The 20,024-nt window shown below is 35.9% G+C and overlaps 1 protein-coding gene across 1 annotated transcript in view; it reads left to right on the top strand.

Annotated features, from left to right (window-relative positions):
• LOC126979400 (glutathione hydrolase 1 proenzyme-like) overlaps nucleotides 1-20,024 on the top strand; it is a 106,003-nt gene that overhangs the window by 6,872 nt on the left and 79,107 nt on the right. The window contains exon 2 of the mRNA XM_050828683.1: nucleotides 8,506-8,574. Coding sequence (XP_050684640.1) covers nucleotides 8,513-8,574 — 62 coding nt within the window. The 5' untranslated portion in view covers nucleotides 8,506-8,512. The remainder of the gene's footprint in view (nucleotides 1-8,505; nucleotides 8,575-20,024) is intronic.

Here is a 20,024-nt window from a genome sequence, read left to right as displayed (position 1 = left end):
ACTTTTGATATTTTATTCTTCTAATTCCTCATGGTGACCACCCTAAACAGCCTCTCCAGCGTAATGTCACTTTATACGCGCTTGTCCCACTCGCAAGTGTTTATCTTCTACCGATAGATAATTAATACGTCTATAACTAGAAGTAAACAGGCCAGGAATAGAAGTTTAGTGTGTGTGACAAGCTACGTCTTATATTCGAGTATTTTATGACGATTCTAAGTAAGTGTGTGTGCATTTCTAAAAATAGAGGTCAGTTCTAAACTTTACTTAATTTTTTTCGACGTTTTCACAGCTGTTATTGTCTATTCAAATTCAAATTTAGATATTTTTATTCAAAATAGGATTCAAAATCACTTATTGAACGTCAAAAACTACCACCCATTCAAAATAGACGTCCTCAGACCTGAGAAGAACGGGCGCAAGAAAGTCACCAGGCTTTTTTTTCCTTATAAAAATGGATTACAATGTGATTTCGTACAATAAACATTTATAATTAAAGTGCCTGAGGGTGTTCGCTTCATTCCCAGTCTGTGGTGCCATTAAGAAAATCTTTATGCTATAATATAACCTTTCCCACACAAACGTTTTATAACAACTCTTTTAAATTTCGTAACCCATTTGTTTTGTACATTTTCTGGGATTATATTGTAGAAGAATATACATCGCCAAATAAAAGGCTTACTAACTCGACTTAACCAAGTTCTAGGCATAACAAGTTTAAGTTTGTTCCTCGTGTTATCATTATAATTGTCATAGTTTCTAGCAAAGTTGTCTAGATATGTCTAGACATATAATGATCTAAGCTTCTACCCTATTCTGCAGCTGACGTTCCGTTACATAACAACATCGAAACAGCAACTTATTTTGCAGAGTTATTTTAAAATAATAACCTTTCGCTTGCTGGTTTCAACTCAAAACAATCAATGCATAAATTCATCAGATGCTCGAATACGCTTTCACTCCGATAAATTTAATGTATATTTCGTGTTTCTTCATTCATCATTCAATTCACGTTTCGGTTTTACTTCTTTGTTTATTGATTTTTAAGTAAGCCTCGTGGCTTACTTAAGTATGTGCAACACCGTGATACAATCGTTTGTATCACGGTGTCTGTGTTCGAGTCGTAAATAAAATTAGGATTGGTAAAAATTTTGCACTCTTTAATTAAAAACCTATCCAAATGTTATTATTTTCTTGAGTGTTATTTCCGCGAGAAATTACTCGAGACTTTCGAATCTCATTTCAGAATTCGGCGAGTCAACATCTCCTGAGGATGCGCTCGTGTAGAGGCGATACACGTATCGAATTGTCCGAAAACTAAGCTTAGCGGAATCAACACTCAAGAGGGCTCATAACATTTGTATAATAATTATTTCCTGGAAAATAAGCAATAAATTTAAAAAAACAAACCTATCTTTTTTTTATGAAATAGGAGGACAAACGAGCGTACGGGTCACCTGGTGTTAAGTGATCACCGCCGCCCACACTCTCTTGCAACACCAGAGGAATCACAAGAGCGTTGCCGGCCTTTAAGGAAGGTGTACGCGCTTTTCGTGAAGGTACCCATGTCGTATCGTCCCGGAAACACCGCACAAGGAAGCTCATTCCACAGCTTCGTAGTACGAGGAAGAAAGCTCCTTGAAAACCGCACTGTGGAGGAACGCCACATATCTAGATGGTGGGGATGATATCGTAACTTGTGGCGTGTCGTGCGAAGGTGAAATCTGCAGCTGTAAGCTCGGGCAACATTGGTATTGCATGGTCATGTGGAAGCGAAAATTCAAGTTCGCCTTCACCTGGAAATGGCTGCTTAATGTGGGAATGAACGCATCAGGATTTTTATGGCAATAATTAACAAAATGACCTAGTAACCTTGTGCGGTATAAAAGAGACACTAAAAATTCTTACGCACGACTGATAGTTGACAAATATCACCTGACATTTGCAAAAAACTTGTATAATGTAACAAACGAAGTTGAAAGAATGTTAAAATGAGAAGAAAAAAAATGTGGGAGGCGATGCGAGTGAAAGAGTTGAGAGAAATTTCGCTGTCTTTCGTAGACTTTATATTTCGTGCACTATTTAAAAGCAACCTACAAAAGCTACTATATTTTATTGATAAATGTCTTCCGGTACGTGGTCGCCATTCGAGGACTTTACTGCACCAACGGCCATCTATCCGACGAACTATGTGCCCTGCCCACTGCCAATTCAGTTTCGCAATCATTTGGGCTATGTCGATGACTTTGGTTTTCCTACGGATCTCCTCATTTCTATTTCGATCTCGCAGGGACACCCCGGGCACAACCCTCTCCATTGCCCTCTGAGCGACCATGAGCTTTCTCATCAGGCCCATCGTTAGCGACCACGTCTGCGTACCGTTAGTCATCACTGGTAACACACACTTGTTGAAAACCTTCGTCTTCAGACATTGAGGTATTTAGGACGAGAAGATTTTACGGAGCTTCCCGAACGCTGCAAATCCGAGTTGAAGTCGACTAGTGACCTCTTTCGCAAAGTTGGACCTGCCTGACTGGATTGTTTGTCCGAGGTAGACCCACTCGTCGACAATTTCGAGAATACAGTTCCCAATAAATACATACATTTCATACATTTCTTAACGCTTAATACGATTCGTCATCCCGTTTGATACGCCTAATACGCCAACAACATAAGAGCAAGAACTCTGTTACATTGCAGGGTTTTCCTGGATATTCTTCCATTGATGAAAATGTGGCACCCTACGAAATTCAATGAATTGAAGATCTTATTGAGAATGTGAATAACCCACAAAAAGGAGCCATAAGTGAGAATAATAAAGGCGATCAAAGCAAAGACGCAATGCAAGAGTTATATTATGTTGAAAACCTTATAATTGCTTATGCATCAAATTCTTTCTGTCAAACCAAAATAATTGATTACTATAAATAACGTAATCAAAATTACACTTTGTATTTAATGTAATTTATAAACGTATAATTTAATACCTACATATACGATATTAGAACATAATGGTAGTACGTTTTATTTCAAATATCCCGTATAATAAATACGCTTTCTCGCTTAAGACGCGTTTTTGGTTGGGTCCCTGTGAAATTGTCTTAAGCGGGTTTTACTTATTAATATGTTAATATTATAATATATTAGCCGACCCGACAGACGTTGTTCTGTCAATAATCGGTTCGGAAGATATGGTAAATACGTGGGTGAGTGCGTGGCTGGGATCGTGACACGACAAACTAAATATATTGTAAACCTTCCTTGAGCTTCAACAAATCTATTACAAAAGATTTCATTGAGATCGATCGAATAGTTTAGGAGTTATTAGGGAACATAAAAACATACATTCTCTTTTATATATATATAGATTATTACTATTTTATATTTGTACCTATTATGTAAATATTGTTAACGACTTGAGAACCAGTTGAATTTTACCGTCGTTAAACTTCGTATTTAATTATTTATTTTTACAGAAAGAACATCTTAATAATTATGTCGGCTTAAAAACTGTCGTGTTGCAACCCTATAAAAATATTATATACAAAGGAATTGCTGATAAGTGTGTATTTGGTTTCTTGTTACTACAATGATCGCTCGAGGAAAACAACTTGCTATTCGATGGGAAATCTGAGACAGTACATTGAGTATTTTCCTAGCACGTTGCGATTTACGTCACAACACCGGTACTAAGGCATTTGTTCCACCGCCAATGATAAACGAGTGCAGTGCAGAGTTTACAAGTTCTTTTATTCGCATTGTTGTAGGAAATAACGGTCTGAGTGTTTCTGACTGCTAACTAAGCATTGTTCAGTGAGTATTATCTTTTCTAGCTCTGTGGCTGTTACTAACTATGTGCCAGGGGGAGGCTCCTTTGAGCAGGATGCCGGCTAGATTATGGGTACCAGAACGGCGCCTATTTCTGACGTGAAGCAGTAATTAAGCATTATTTTGTTTAGTACTGAAGGGCACCGAATCTGGAGATATTACTGGGCAAATGAGGCTGATCATCTTATGTGTCAAGGTGATGGGTACGCATGGCGAATCAATTACCATCAGCTGAACGTCCAGCTCGTCTCGTCGTTGTATTGTCATTAAAAAAATATAGGTAAGTAGTAGATAGAGTCCTTTTTCAGTCCGGGATCAACTATTTACATAGCCTTAAAATACACTGGCCTTCAAAAGTAAGTATCACACTTTTAAAATTGGAATAACGTTTTAAGTTCACAAGATATACTTTCGAAATAAAAAGGACTCCAAAGAGAATTTAATTTTGTACATAAAAACTTTATAGTCGGTAACATTCTTTTAAGAATTGGCTGAAAAAAAACTTCAAAAACAAAACCATTCCTTTTTCAAAGTGGGCGTTTCCGAATTACAATTTTACCATTCACAGTTTTCTTTCTGTTTTAAATTTTTTTCAAGATCGATGGGTCTTGTTTTAAAAATTTATGCTAAAAAGCACATAACATTTATTTATCATGCCTCTTTCAGTTGAAGAATGTGCTGGATCATGGCTTTTCTGGAACTAGGCATGAGTATGCGTCGCACTGCAAGAATGGTGGGTGTGACGGTACGAACGGTCCAGAAGGTTAAGCGAAGTTACGAAGAGACTGGACACCATCTGAGGAGACCTTGTAATGGCAGACCCAGGTGTACCAGTGCCCGAGAAGATCGTTGTATTATTTCCACTGTGTTAAGAAATAGCCACCAAAATGCAGTTGAAGTCCAGCAACAGCTACTTCAGAGCCGGAGGGACTACATTAGTGACAGTACAGTGAGAAGAAGACTTGCTGAAGCAAATTTGAAACCCCTAAGACCAGCGAGTGGCCCAAAACTCGAGAGACAGCATCGAGTAGCGAGACTGCGATACGCCCGTGAACACATGCAGTAGGATGAAGAAGAATGGTCAAGAATTTTGTTTGCAGATGAGTCTCGATTCTCCCTTTACACTTCTGATGGAAGGCGAAGTGTTTACAGGCGACCTGGTGAGCGATACCTTATACACCCTCACTGGGCAAAGGTATGCTCAAGAGATTCTCAATGAGTATGCAGGGCCGTATTTAGCAAATATAGGTGATGGATCGATGCTGATGTATGATAATGCCCGACCACACACGGCTCATATCGTACAAGAGTATATTCAGGAGGTCGGTATCAGCGTGATGGCTTGGCCATCAAGAAGTCCTGATCTCAACCCGATTGAACACGCCTGGGATGAGCTTGCGAGCCTAGTCAGAAATCGCAGACCTACTACCCTCAGGGCACTAAGCAGGCCCTGGTAGAAGAATGGGAGAATATTCCCCAACATCGGCTCCGAAACCTAGTGTTCAGTTTGCCAAACCGGCTCGAAGCTGTAATCAGAGCTCGAGGAGGCAATACCAGTTATTAAAAATTAAATAACATGTAATACTTTTTAGTTGAATTTTTTTACACTAAACTAAAAATGTTTATTTTCATTGTTTTATCTTTTTTAAGTTAAAAATGTTACTAATGTATAATTTTAGTTTCTAAGAATTAAAGCCTATAAAATTTGCAACAAAACGTTTTTAATCTTAAATCTCTACCTTCTATAGTTAAGAAAAAAATGTAATTTGAAAAGTGTGATACTTACTTTTGCAGGCCAGTGTATATTAGGGTATATTCGAGCTGGCAGCCTGATAATGCGTGAACAATTTTGTTTTGTCAATGTGTGCTTTATCTAGTGGTTTTATATTCAAAATACTCAGGTTCTAATGCCATGTGTGGCTGACTGTTTACGAATTGTCAATCAAAATCGGTTACAGTAACAATAGGTCCGCCTTCCTTTTCTAACTTACTGTGTCTCCGTTAGAGATGTTCTTCTCTGTCGCACTCTATATTTATCTATGCGCTGGTATATGACTGTAATAATGTGTGTCTCTTTAATTCACCCGGGTTTATATTTGTTTATTTATTTATTTATTTATTAAAGCACACCACATCATATACAATACAATTTTCTTAATCTAATGTTATAATTAGTAGTTCTAAAGTATACGACAATTATGGTGAACATAAAAATTACAAAAAATACTCCCTAAATACTTCTACTTGTTGCGAGCTAAAGCGAGAAAATAGTTCATAGCTAGTCGCTATGTCGCTGGCGGTGTGACAATGCCTTTATAAGTTCATTACGATTTGTAAAAATATTACGATGTGTGAGAAATTTTTAATTAAAATCATGAACAATGGTTATAAACGACACTGAATTTTTATACGGAGAATAAGCACGCTCAATCAATGGAGATATCAGTAGAGTTAAAAAAGGATTTTTAAATTTTACAAGTATTTAATTGGTGACTCTAAATGACGATCCGGGACGATACGACCTTCAAAAAAAGCGCGTACACCTTCCTTAAAGGACGACAACGCTCCTGTGATTCTTCTGTTGTTGTAAAAGAATTTGGGTGGCAGTGATCACTTACAATAAAAATAATTCTTTATCTGCATAATAATTGTATTATACAAGTTTATTATACAGTTAACAAAAATTATATTAGCATAGCCCTCCCATTGGCCCTCTCATAAATCCCATAGTTAGCGATCACGCCTGCATTCCGTCTATTATAATCATTGGTAACAAACACTGGATAAAAACCTTCGTCTTCAGACACTGAGTTATTTGGGACGAGAAGATCTTACAGCCTCGGCGAGTGTCGTCTTTTCCAAAATTGGACCTGCCCAGCTGGATTATTTATCGAAGGTAGAAGTACTCGTCTTCTTCTATCTTATATATATTATGACGAGCAATATTCAGCTTCCTATACGATATAAGAAATGTGATTGAAATACAATGTTAAATAGCAAGAAAACTTAATATACTAATTTTACCGTACCAAATGTAGATGCAAGTGTTTTGTTAAACGGAAAGGTGATAAAAACGATGGAATCTGCTATATTCTTGGCATAACTCTAGATTTCAAATTACAATGGGGCCCCCTTATTGAAGGATTGGCGAACAGACTTACGCGGTTAAAAAGATTAGACAATTAACTGACATAGATACGGTGCAACTAGTATACTTAAGTTATTTCCATAGTAATATGTCCTATGGTATATTACAGGGCAACGCTGCCGATATTAATATAATATTTGTACCGCAGAAGAGGGCTATTCGCGCTATTTATAACCTAGGTCCTAACGAATCATTGACAGCAAAATTCAAAGAAATTAATATCTTGACTGTTGCTTCTCAATATATTCTTGATAATGTAATGTATGTTCATAGGTACATAAGTGAATTTGCCAGAAACTGTCATAACCATAATGTTAACACCAGGAACAGACATAAACTTATGGTGCCTACTACTCGGCTAAGTCCAGTTAGTAAGTCTTTTGTGGGGCGATGTATATGCTTGTACAACAAGATCCCAGAAAATGTTTAAAAAAAAAGGATTACGTTATTCAAAAGAATTGTTAAAAAAGGTTTGTGTGGTAAAGGTTACTATAACATAAATGACTTTCTTAAAGATACCACAGATTGGGAACGGAGTGACCACCTTCAGGCTATTAAATAATAAGTTTAATTGTACAATATTACTTTGTAAACATATTTTTTCGATGAAAAAAAAAACCCGCTGAGTTTGTTGCGCCCATTCTTCTCAGGTCTGAGACATTCGGTTTGGAATGGGTGGTAGGTTTTGATTTTCAATGAGTGATGTCACATCCTATTTTGAATAAAAATTAGATACCAAAGAGCTTGCCACCATTCATCATTTAAACTATATATTATTTACACATTTTTGTACACAAGTTATCTTACCCCAAACTAGGCATAGCCTGAATAATGGGTGCAAGATAACGATATATTTAATACGATATAATTATATATACATATAGACATATAAACATCTATAACTTGGAAATAAACACCCATATTCATCGTATAAATATTTGCATGTACCGAGATTCGAACCTGGGGCCTCTAGTTTAGTAGGCAAGCTCACTAACCACTCGGCTAAACTGGTCGTCGAAATAATTTATTCATAAAGAGTGTAAAAATCGCGGATGCGTGTAATTTTCTGTTTCTGTATGTTAAACTAAAAGTGATTGGGATAGACGGCCAATAAATAAATCGACCCCAGAGAACCCCATCATACATAATACTAATCAATTCGTATTAAAAATCAGTTTCCTTAACGAAGCAGAAGCCACATTGTTTCCTGACATATTTGCTATTCAAAAAATATTAGGCATTAATTAATTGTTTCGATTCATAGAAAACTTTAAACTTTTGAATTATAATAATCATTGATATTTACTAAATAATGAATTGCATTTAGTTGACTGATTAAAATAAGCAGTAGCTTAGCATTCAGTAAGTGTAATTTTTATAAACTTTTAAAACACATCGGCTGGTTTCTTGACCGCAGTGAAAAACATTTCATTAATATTTCATTTGGCTATAACACGTTATTGTTATAACGTTGTTTTAAAATTTGTATTGAAAGGTTTTAATACTTAATTATACTTATATCTTTCCAGGATCAAGATGACAATCCAAAGTATGACTGTTACAGAAGCCAGAAATTCTACTCGAAGCTGTTGTGAGAGGTCAGTAGGCAGTAATAATTAAGTAATTAATTATGTTCACAATAATATTCTTTAATTTTAATTTCCTGGATTCAAACAACATTTATCATAATAATTACAATGTGAATATCAGAATCAAAAGGTTTAAAACCTTCAACAACAAGAAATTCCATTTTTCCGTTTGTCGTATCACCTCTTGTCGACAAAAAATGCCATTAAACCAATTATAGCCTCGCCTAGTATCGGAATACTGGGTCTCGAAATCGAATCGAGCGATTGCTAATTCCGCAATACTTCAAGCCGGCCCACATTCTAGCGCTCTACAAAGCACAGGTCCGGCCACACATGGAATATTGCTGTCATATCTGGTCTGGCGCACCCCAGTATCAGCTCCATCCATTTACCGCCAGCAACGCAGGGCTACTCGAATCGTCGGGCACCCAGAGGTCTGTGAACGGCTGGATCGGCTAAACGACGATCCGGAACTATACGAAATGGGTACTCACTAACACTCCTGTGATTTCTCTGGTATTGCAAGAGAATGTGGGCGGCGGTGATCACTCAACACCAGGTGACCCGTACGTTCGTTTGTCCTCCTTTTCCATAAAAAAACCCCGGGCTCCTTATGCTCCGCCCTCTTCACCATCTTTTTTTTTTTATCTTTATAGGCTTATATTGTTATTTAGGCATTGTTCAGACACGACAACGTATGTCGGGTCCATTAGACTTTCTAATCTATAAATGTTGAAGTGTTTACTATGATCCCATTCTACTCTTTACCTACGACTGGTCAAGTCTTGATATAGTTTTCAGTTTATTTTTGACCCAGCGAATGATCCTTTTGGGGTAAACAGTTTACACAGAATTTTTTTTGGCTACGAGACAAATATTTATATCGATTTTATGAAGATACTTACCGGTACATGACGTCACATCGTCGCTTTGTAACGGTATGCAAAACAATCATCACTAGGATATTAGTAAGTAAAAAAATAAGTAAAATAAAAAAGACGTGTGGCACTCGGGGACTGCCGCGGTAAGCTATTGCATAGCATTTTTTATCAACTTACTCAATTATAATTATTTATTTATTTTGTTTATGCAGCATTATTTTTTTGATAAAATTAATTTAAAAAAAGCAAACGGGAAGTGAGTAAAATTTAACTTGCAAGATTTGATTATAGACAGACAACGGGACAGGTCAAATTAAATAAAAATGCTTGTCATAATAATAAAAATTAAAAAACGTGATAAAAAAAATAAAGAAATTAAAAAAATCAAGACGTACCCCAGGGTCGAACCTGAGACCTTCTGCACAAAAATACATAGAAATATCGATATAGATCTAGTAAGTAAGTGTTAGGTTATTTTCGTTACGGAATTTCTGGATTCGGTCTTCACGCTCAAGGCCCGCGATAGAAGCTATGCAATAACTTAAAATAAGTCTATTTTTCTGGCAGTACTATTACTCGACACATAATAATAGAAACTACAGAACTATTATCAACTAAAGTCTAAACGTAACAATTAAAATTTCAAAAACAAAGCAGTAACAGCACAAAAATATCACGTAACGGTAATGAAACTGCAAACCGTACTGACGCAACAGGACGAGCGCGAGGGGGTGAAAAGGGGACGGGAGGGGGATATAGGTTTAAACTTATAGTACAAGTAACGATACTGACAAAAATATATTTTACTAGCTGACCCAACCGACGTTGTTCTGTATATAATAAATAAAATAATGTTTTATTATGAATTTGCCAATAATATATCATAACATCAAAAATTACTTCGTAAAATATGCACCCTGCTGTCGTAATGAAATTGTTTCACAGCAGAACTGTCAAACCGTGCGTCAATAAAATCTCTCATAGAAATTATGTATGGATACATCAAAGGAAAAACAAATTTGTTGTTTTTATTTAATTTAGCAGCATTTTCCTATTTATTCACCTTTTAAACCTTCTCTGGACTTCCACAAATAATTCAAGACCAAAATTAGCCAAATCGGTCCAGCCGTTCTCGAGTTTTAGCGAGACTAACGAACAGCAATTCATTTTTATATATTACTAGTGTACCCAACAGACGTTGTCCTGTACACATGTTTTAAATTTGAAAAATCGGTCCAGCCGTTTAGGAGGTAGTTTAATTGTGAATCTAAACCATTTTCGAATCCACCTGAACACACACACCAATCTCAAATTCACTGGAACACACAAAAATATCATCAAAATCGGTCCAGCCGTTTAGGAGGTAGTTCAATTGTGATTCTCAACCATTCTCGAATCCACCTGAATACACACAGAAAGTTTCATTAGTATCGGTCGAGCCGTCTAGGAGGAGTTCAGTGACATACACACGCACACAAGAATTATATATATAAAGATAGATAGTTGTACAGATTAAATATTTAGCTAGATACTAAAGTGTTTTTGTATTGAGGTCAGTCGTGGTTTATATCAACTGCAAAGCTTGGTTAGTTCATCAGTGAACTTAATTAGCTTGGAACGTGATTGCTTGTATAATAATATCGCTTATTCAAACACCTTATACGGAAATGTGCATAATAATAAATACAGCTTTCATAAATTGTATTTACATATTTCTATAGCATAGTTTCTCAACCTTATTTTGCTCACCGCCCACTTTGAGAATATGTTTTTTTCTAGAGTATTTTCGTGTACTTTTTTGCCTTTTTAGACTATATTTTTTAATCTACCCACGCCCCATCTGCGCCATCTCAATGCCCCCTAATTTTCTCTTCGTCTTCTACTGCCCCCCCGAAAGTCGCAAACGACAACAAGGGGGCGTTATCGTCCACGTTGAGAACCTATGATCTATAGGATAACCATTACATGTACTGCAACTATATAGTGTAGAGGTAAGGGGAAAAATCTCTGTATATGAAAAAGTGTCCGCCAAAATGAATTAAATTAGGGTGGCGCTACAGTAGCATCAAAGTATGTCTTAAAAGAAGCGCCAAATTTAAAATAATACTAATCACTCTAAAATTTTTTGAAGGTTATATTTACTACATTATTTTGTACGACGATTATTGAAATTTTCAATAATTAACTTATTTAGTCAACAATAATATAAAATTTTTAACTCGGCAAACTTCAATTCGTTTACAATTGCGACATTCACCTTACTTCATACCATACCCTGTGCTTACACAAGCGCCATTGTGAAGTTTTTGAACTTTTATTTACTACATAAGCTGGACACTTTTTCAACTTTTCTACTATAAGAGATGATTCTCTTTACCCTCCACAATTGCAACCAATGAAAAGCCATTCGATTACCTTTTTAGTATACCTACACACGAATTCCAACACCGGACATAACGTGCAAAGTACCATCCGCATCACGTAGACGTCTGGCATTCCACAAGCGCGCGTTTTGTTCGAAATTTCTTGCCTCGCACAGCCACTTTGTGGAATCAACTACCAGAAGCGGTCTTCCCGAACAGATACGACTTAGAGACCTTCAAGGAAAAAGCATACTCCCACCTTAAGGGCTGGCAATGCATTTCTTGACACACCTGTTGTTGTGGATGTCCATGGGCGGTTGCCTCACATCTCCCCATCCCGTGGGCCTCTTGCCCGTTAGCCCCCTGACACTTCGACTGACCTGACACACGAGGAAAACGCGTCAACAGAATTACACGTAAAACATTAAACAAGTCTTAGGTACTAACCATAACACTTTTTTTTTAATTACTTGTTTTGTTTTATGGATATAAATATAATTAATTATATTTATAGGCAGTTTCTTTATGGAAGTAAACACAAGTTTAAGTTACTTTATGGAAATAAACAAATAATTAAAATCTAAAATAAAATAGGTTAAGTATATATAGATATGAATAATTGTGTGAGGTTTAATTTAAGTTTAGTGCATTAGAATGTACTTGTAATTGAGGGAAAAAACAATTTTCTCGGGGCCCAGGTTCTCTCTGGTTGTGTGTCCATTGGTAGCAGTTTTTCACTCAACAACAATAATCAGTCGCTTACTCATATGAAAAAAAAACGTATTAAAATCTAATATATAAAATTCTCGTGTCATGCTGTTAAACATTGAACTCCTCCGAAACGACTAGACTGATTCTCATGAAATTTTGAGTGCATATTGGGTAGGTCTGAGAATCGGACAACATCTATTTTTCATCCCCCTAAATGTTAAGGGTGGTCCACACGAAATTTTTGTTAAAATTAAGACATTGACAATTTTTTTACATTTGTTTGATTATGAGTCAGCATTAAAAAATACATACAACTTAAAATTTACACCCATCTACGATCAACAGTTACTTTTTTATCGCGATTTTAATATCGGCATTACAACGTTTGCTGGGTCACTTATTATATATAAATTGAAAATGTAAAAATATATTTAATTACATTTAGATCAAACACAAAGAGATTAGAATAATTGAAGAAGACAACGAAATAAAATATTACGGTTGTTTCTATCGAGAATATTATACTCGCATTTAAACTTCGATTCATGGTTGATCTTTAAACAGTCATCAAAAGAAGAGCACGAGGCTCACGTGATGGTTGGGCATCAGATCCACCCATTACTTTCAAAAGTGGGAGGCTCCATTGCACAGGATGCCGGCTAGATTATGGGTGTGTATCGGTCTGAAGGGCGCCGTAGCTAGTGAAATTACTGGGCTAATGAGACTTAACATCTTATGTCTCAAGTTGACGAGCGCAGATGTAGTGCCGCTCAGAATTTTTGGGTTTTTCAATAATCCTGAACCGCACTGTTTTGTAATGGGCAGGGCGTATCAATTACCACCAGCTAAACGTCCTGCTCGTCTCGTCCCTTATTGTCATAAAAAAAATGAAATCATGAAAGTATGCACAACATATCCATTAATTTAGTATACATTTTTGAAGATATTAAGTATAATATTATATAGAAGTATCTTTAGGCGCGAAAAATTATCAGTGTTATTATATTCAAATTCAAATTCAAAATTCAAATATTTTTATTCAAAATAGGATTTAAAATCACTTATTGAACGTCAAAAACTACCACCCATTCAAAAGAGACTGCCTCAGATCTGAGAAGAATGGGCGCAAGAAACTCAGCGGGCTTTTTATTTAATATAAAATATGGATTACAATGTACTATCGTACAATAAACATTTATAATTAAAGAGCCTGAGGGTGTTCGCTTTATTCCCAGTCCGTGGTGTCATTAAGAAAATCGTTTATGCTATAATAACCTTTCCCGCACAAACGTTTTTTAACAATTCTTTTAAATTTCGTAACACATTTGTTTTGTACATTTTCTGGGATCATATTGTAGAAGCATATACATCGCCCAACAAAAGACTTACTAACTCGACCCAACCGAGTAGTAGACCAACCAGTTAACATTATGAATGTCACAGTTTCTAGAAAATTCCTCTATGTGCTTATGAACATACAGAACATTATCAAAAATGTATTGAGAAGCAACAGTCAAAATGTTTATTTCTTTAAATTTTTCTCTTAATGATTCTTTAGGAGGTTATAAATTGACGCAAGTTGGTCAACTAGACTTCAGTGTTAAGTAAGGCGGTATAATAATATTTTCATTTATTGTAATAAAACCTTCTTTTTACAATATTGTTATTTCTACAAACGTTAAATAGCTCGAGGAATAAAAAATGTAAGGATTTTTGTGTCTTTTTACGCCATAGAAATATAACAAGTGAAACTTTTATTACATCGCCTTAAATTTTTCCGCCCATATATCGCATGTCGCATCACAATCGGCCGAGGTACTCCACCGCCGATTGTAGTAGGAGTGAAGTTGTGAAACCCACAAATTGGGTGAAACTTAATATATAATACTTCTGTGCGTGTGTATGTCACTGAACTCCTCCTAGACGGCTGGACCGATTTTAATGAAACTTTCCGTGTGTCTTCAGGTGGATTCGAGGATGGTTTAGATTCACAATTGAACAACCTCCTAAACGGCTTGACAGATTTTGATGAATTTTTTTGTGTGTTCCAGTGAATTTGAGATTGGTTTAGATTCTCAATTCCGTCCATATAATATAATTCTGCAGCTCATGTGTATGTTAATGAACGCCTCCTAACGGCTGGACCGATTTTTCAAATTTAAGACGTATGTACAGGATAACGCCTGTCAGGTCCACAAGATTTTTATAAAGAAGTAAAGTATTCCGTTGAAATTTCACTTCTGCTATGTGTCCCAGGATACATTTCGATTTTTTTTTCATCTGTGCATGTTCAGAATGAGTGACAATAAACTTAGTAGTAGAAACTTATTTCTAAGTGGTCTTAACGCGATTGATCGGTCCAAGCTAGCACCACTCGACTGCTAAATACTCGAGGGAAATCATTGGCTGATATAAACCTTGTCTATAAGTAGCTTCAAATAATAAGAAAATTATTATATTAAACCAGTTGACCCGACAGACGTTGTTCTGTATATAATTAATAAAATAATGTTTTTTTATGAATTTGTCAATAATATATCATAACATAATTACTACGTAAAATATGCACCCTGCTGTCGTAATCAAATTGTTTCACAGCAGAACTGTCAAACCGTGCGTCAATAAATTCTCTCGTAGAAATTATGTATGGACACATCAAAGGAAAAACGAATTTGTTGTTTATATTTAATTTAGCAGCATTTTCCTATTTATTAACCTTTTAAACCTTCTCTGGACTTCCACAAATAATTCAAGACCAAAATTAGCCAAATCGGTCCAGCCGTCCTCGTGTTTTGGCGAGACTAACGAACAGCAATTCATTTTTATATATATACTAGTGGACCCAACAGACGTTGTCCTGTCGGAAATTTCGGACACACGTCTTAAATTTGAAAAATCGGTCCATCCGTTGGGAGGAGTCCACTTAAATACACATGAGCAGGATAATTATATTATATCGACGGAATTGAGAATCGAAACCAATCTCAAATACACTGGAACACACAAAAATATCATCAAAATCGGTCCAGCCGTTTAGGAGGTAGTTTAATTGTGAATCAAAACCATTCTCAAATCCACCTCAAGACACACACCAATCTCAAATTCACTGCAACACACAAAAAAATCATCAAAATCGGTCCAGCCGTTTAGGAAGTAGTTCAATTGTGAATCTAAACCATTCTCGAATCCACCTGAATACACACAGAAAGTTTCATTAGAATCTGTCCAGCCGTCTAGGAGGAGTTCAGTGACATACACACGCACACAAGAATTTTATATATAAAGATAGATTTATTTTTATTATAAGGCTTTGTTTGATCGATCTCTGTCAACTCAGTCTGTCAAAATCCGTTTGTCCGAAAAATATCCAACTTTTTAAATTTACATTTGGAACTCGTTTGTTATATTGTTTGAAACTTAATCGAAGGCATTTCACATATTTTTTGGAGGTTTATATCTAATATATAAAATTCTCACGTTGCGGTGTTTGTAGTTAAACTCCTTCGAATCGCCTTGACCGATTCTCATGAAATTTTGAGTGCATATTGGGTAGGTCTGAGAATCGGACATCTATTTTTCATCTCCCAATGTTAAGGGTGCTCCACGCCAAATTTTTTTTTAATTTTTTGAATTTTTTTTAAAATTTGTTTGATTATGAGTCAGCATTAAAAGATACATACTTTTGCATCGTGATTTTAATATCGGCAATACAACGTTTGCTGGGTCAGCTAGTTAATTCATAATAATTTAATCGGGTGTTAAGCAAAACAGAATTGTAGTGATTGCCTTGCACAAAGTAGGTTTGGAGGTGTCGGTCAGCTAGATACTTAAAAAGTTAAGTGATCACCGCCGCCCACACTCTCCTGCAACACCAGAGGAATCACAAGAGCGTTGCCGGCCTTTAAGGAAGGTGTACGCGCTTTTCTTGAAGGTACCCATGTCGTATCGTCCCGGAAACACCGCACAAGGAAGCTCATTCCACAGCTTCGTGGTACGAGGAAGAAAGCTCCTTGAAAACCGCACTGTGGAGGACCGGCACACATCCAGATGGTGGGGATGATATCGTAACTTGTGGCGTGTCGTGCGAAGGTGAAATGGTGAAATTCGGCGCGGTCAAATTAGCCCCAAAAATAGTGGTACCCTTGCAAGTTAGGAATACGAGTATTACTTTAATGAAGTCCTGAATGAAATTTGTGTCCTGTGTGCAAAAAAAATGTTATTCATATAGCATATTAGTACTTTCGTGTAGGTGCATTTAGTCAGATTACTAACCAACAACAAGGATTGAAAGCATAATATTATAAAATATTTGCGCCTGTTAAAATATTACAAAATATTATGTTTTCCATCCAAGAATTTTGCTCGAAATTATGATCAGGCGCTTTATTATGCTTTGCGAACGATGTAACGACGTGGACATTGTCAGAGCTTACACTTCCACATACAGTGTCTGCCTAACTAGAGGCGAAGAGTAAGCAGAAAGCATGCAAACACGGTGTTTTTAGACAAGTTTTTTGGTGAAAATATAGCATTTCGAGCTATGAACACTACTTAATCCTGTTACACATATACTTAAGTCTTATTTGTAGGTTTCTAATGCTTGCTGTTGGTTATAGTTTTCACTCCAGAGCCTTTTTGAACTACCGCTTTTCCTTGCAGTAAAACAAGTTTTTTTGGATGGCATGACGCATTTTTTTAGTACAACTCTCAGAAAAGTTATTCTTATAGCTTTACTTTTTTTGTAGGTATATTTATTGGAGGATTGTAAGCATATAAACTGTTTTCCACGCAAGAATTTTGTAAATACTGGCTTTGTTACATAGATGGCGGGCCGGAAGCCGTGAACTCATATCGCTCAAGGTCGCTGGCATTTAGTGTCGCCTTAACCTATTAGCGCGCGAGTGGCAATTTCACCTACCTATATTAGGTCCAGGCGTATCCTTTCTTTTACTTTGTTACATAGATGACGGGCAGGCGGTCGCCAAATGAACTCTTATCGCTCAAGGTCGAAACGCCATGGCATTCAAAAACGAGCAGAAAGATTCACCGACATTGAGTGAGAGACTTTGGTTAGGCTTCTCAAATACAACATACAGACATATTCAGCCAGGATTATAGTTTTATGGCCGATTGCCAAGAAGCAGAATACAGAAAGAATGCAAAAATATCAACAAACTACTAACTAGAACCCGATGTAAGTAATGTTACAAGAATGAAATAAAAATTACGTACTAAAATTTGCAATCTTATAAAGGCAAATATTTTTACCACATCCAGAATTTGTTGTCGGTGTTGCAATTGAGTTTGACGATTGAATGGAAAATCATTAATCATTTCAATCAATGCATTAAGTATTTCAACGATCAGATAGCTGGAAATACACTTAATACGGTATAATTGACGACCTCTCAGAAGGCGACACTGAGCTTCTAGCGAGAGCAGGATGAATCGGCTGAAGGAAGTCGTGGCATCTTTGGTTAGGATAGACGTAACGCGCGCGAATTATGGTATTTCCTTCTAATTACTTACATTTGATGAAAATATAAGTGTACTGATAATGTTAATACTAGAAATAAAGTCATGTAAGTCGACTTCATAAAGTTATAACTCATTCATAGGTTTATGTAGACGTTTTTACAGCAAGGTCCCTGTTGACACACAGAACTTACCTTTAAACGATCATAAATATGTAAACAAAAGTACTATTAAATTTCTGAATAACTGGATCTAAATAATACTTGGGAGTAAGCTGCTGGGCTGCTACATGTCTGTCTGTTTATAATTTTTACTTTAAAAAATGTTATATAACATTGATATGATAATCAATGTTGAGGTATATCATAATATGAATACCTATCGTTATTGTATAAATATATAACGATATCGGTATAGTAATTCCAATTAAATTATATTTTCTGCATCTATAGATTAAGTTGAGTTTTACAAATTAATATGGTATGAATGGAAAAAACTTAAAAATTTAATTTAATATTTCATAATGACCTTGTAGCTTTGACTTTTTAAAAATTCAGCAGAATTAAAATCTTTGTTTGAAACACAAAAACCAGTCATCAAATTGCGTCTATTTTTCGAAGATTATCTGATTGCGTTTTATCAAATACACTTTGAGTCATTTTAAATAATAATTATACAGATCATTGAATAAAATAATCAATTTAGTATATCGCTGACCATTGAAAATAATATTGACACGAGAGTGGGTCAGGGATTGGAAATAATACTCCGCTTATAGGAACGAGTCTTTATTTGCGTTCACTTTTTCTGAACTTGCACTTCGCCGGTCTGCCGCTGTTCCTCTTGTGGGCGGCGGTACCTTCAACGCGTCACACCGCACCGAACACTAAGTCTCTTCTATCTTCCTCTTCTTGGAACACTTCCACTTTTCACTACTTCTTCTTTTCTTCTTCTTCTTCTTTACACTTTCGAGTACTAGAACTGCCGTAGGCCACGCTTAGTACGGCTTATATACCCCCATCTGTTCTATTTTCAAAATGATTCTCCCATTCCATCTTTAAATTTAAATTGTACTAGAAAATTCTTTTAACTATCTTTATCCTACTTACACATTTTCCATCCCTTTTGTTTTCTGTTCGATTTGATCCTGAACTTACTAGAAATTTCCATTAACTTAACAAAACCCAAAAAATTCCATACATTGGTAGATGTATCGAACCCGGGCTTACAGCGTCTAAAGTAAACACTTTTACGGACGGAGCTGTTGAAATTATCAAAGACTTGAAGTTTGACAACTCTCGTCATATACGTCGAAGCGTTGCTACGCGACAATATCTATGAAACATTGCATGTTTCGTTTATCTAGACTTTGACGTCACACTGCACTTCAACCAATAGCATTGCGTTTCGATATTTTATATTTCGCGCGTATTTATTGCATTTTTGTTTATTCAATATTTTTTATTCAGCAAAATTTAATAAGATAAAACTATTTAAGATCTAATCAATAACAATAAAGATTAAAACAATGTTATAAGTATACTAGCTGACCCAGCAAACGTTGTATTGCCGATATTAAAATCGCGATACAAAAGTAACTGTTGATCGCAGATGGTTGAAAATTGGAAGTTGTATGTATTTTTGATGCTGACTCATAATCAAACAAAGTTACAAAAAAAAGTCAAAAAAAAATCCGTGGACCACTTAACATTTAGGGGAATGAAAAATAGGTGTTGTCTCATTCTCAGACCTACCCAATATGCACTCATAATTTCATGAGAATCGGTCAAGCCGTTTCGAAGGAGTTTAACTACAAACACCGCGACATGAGAATTTTATATATTAGATATAAGGTACACCCTATCACGTCACCTCGGCTTGGACTTAATGTATAAGGACGTGTTAATAAATACTATTATTTACTTGGCTGACCTTGGGGGCAAGGTTTATTATCAACTACAATATCTTGTGACTTGTTAAAATAATATTAAACACTACAAGTTAGTTTTTCTCGTGATGTTGTGACATT

Source organism: Leptidea sinapis, chromosome 3 (genome assembly GCF_905404315.1).
Source record: "Leptidea sinapis chromosome 3, ilLepSina1.1, whole genome shotgun sequence".
In the NCBI taxonomy this organism is placed as follows: Eukaryota; Metazoa; Arthropoda; class Insecta; order Lepidoptera; family Pieridae; genus Leptidea; species Leptidea sinapis.
This window is presented reverse-complemented; position numbering and strand designations above follow the sequence as displayed.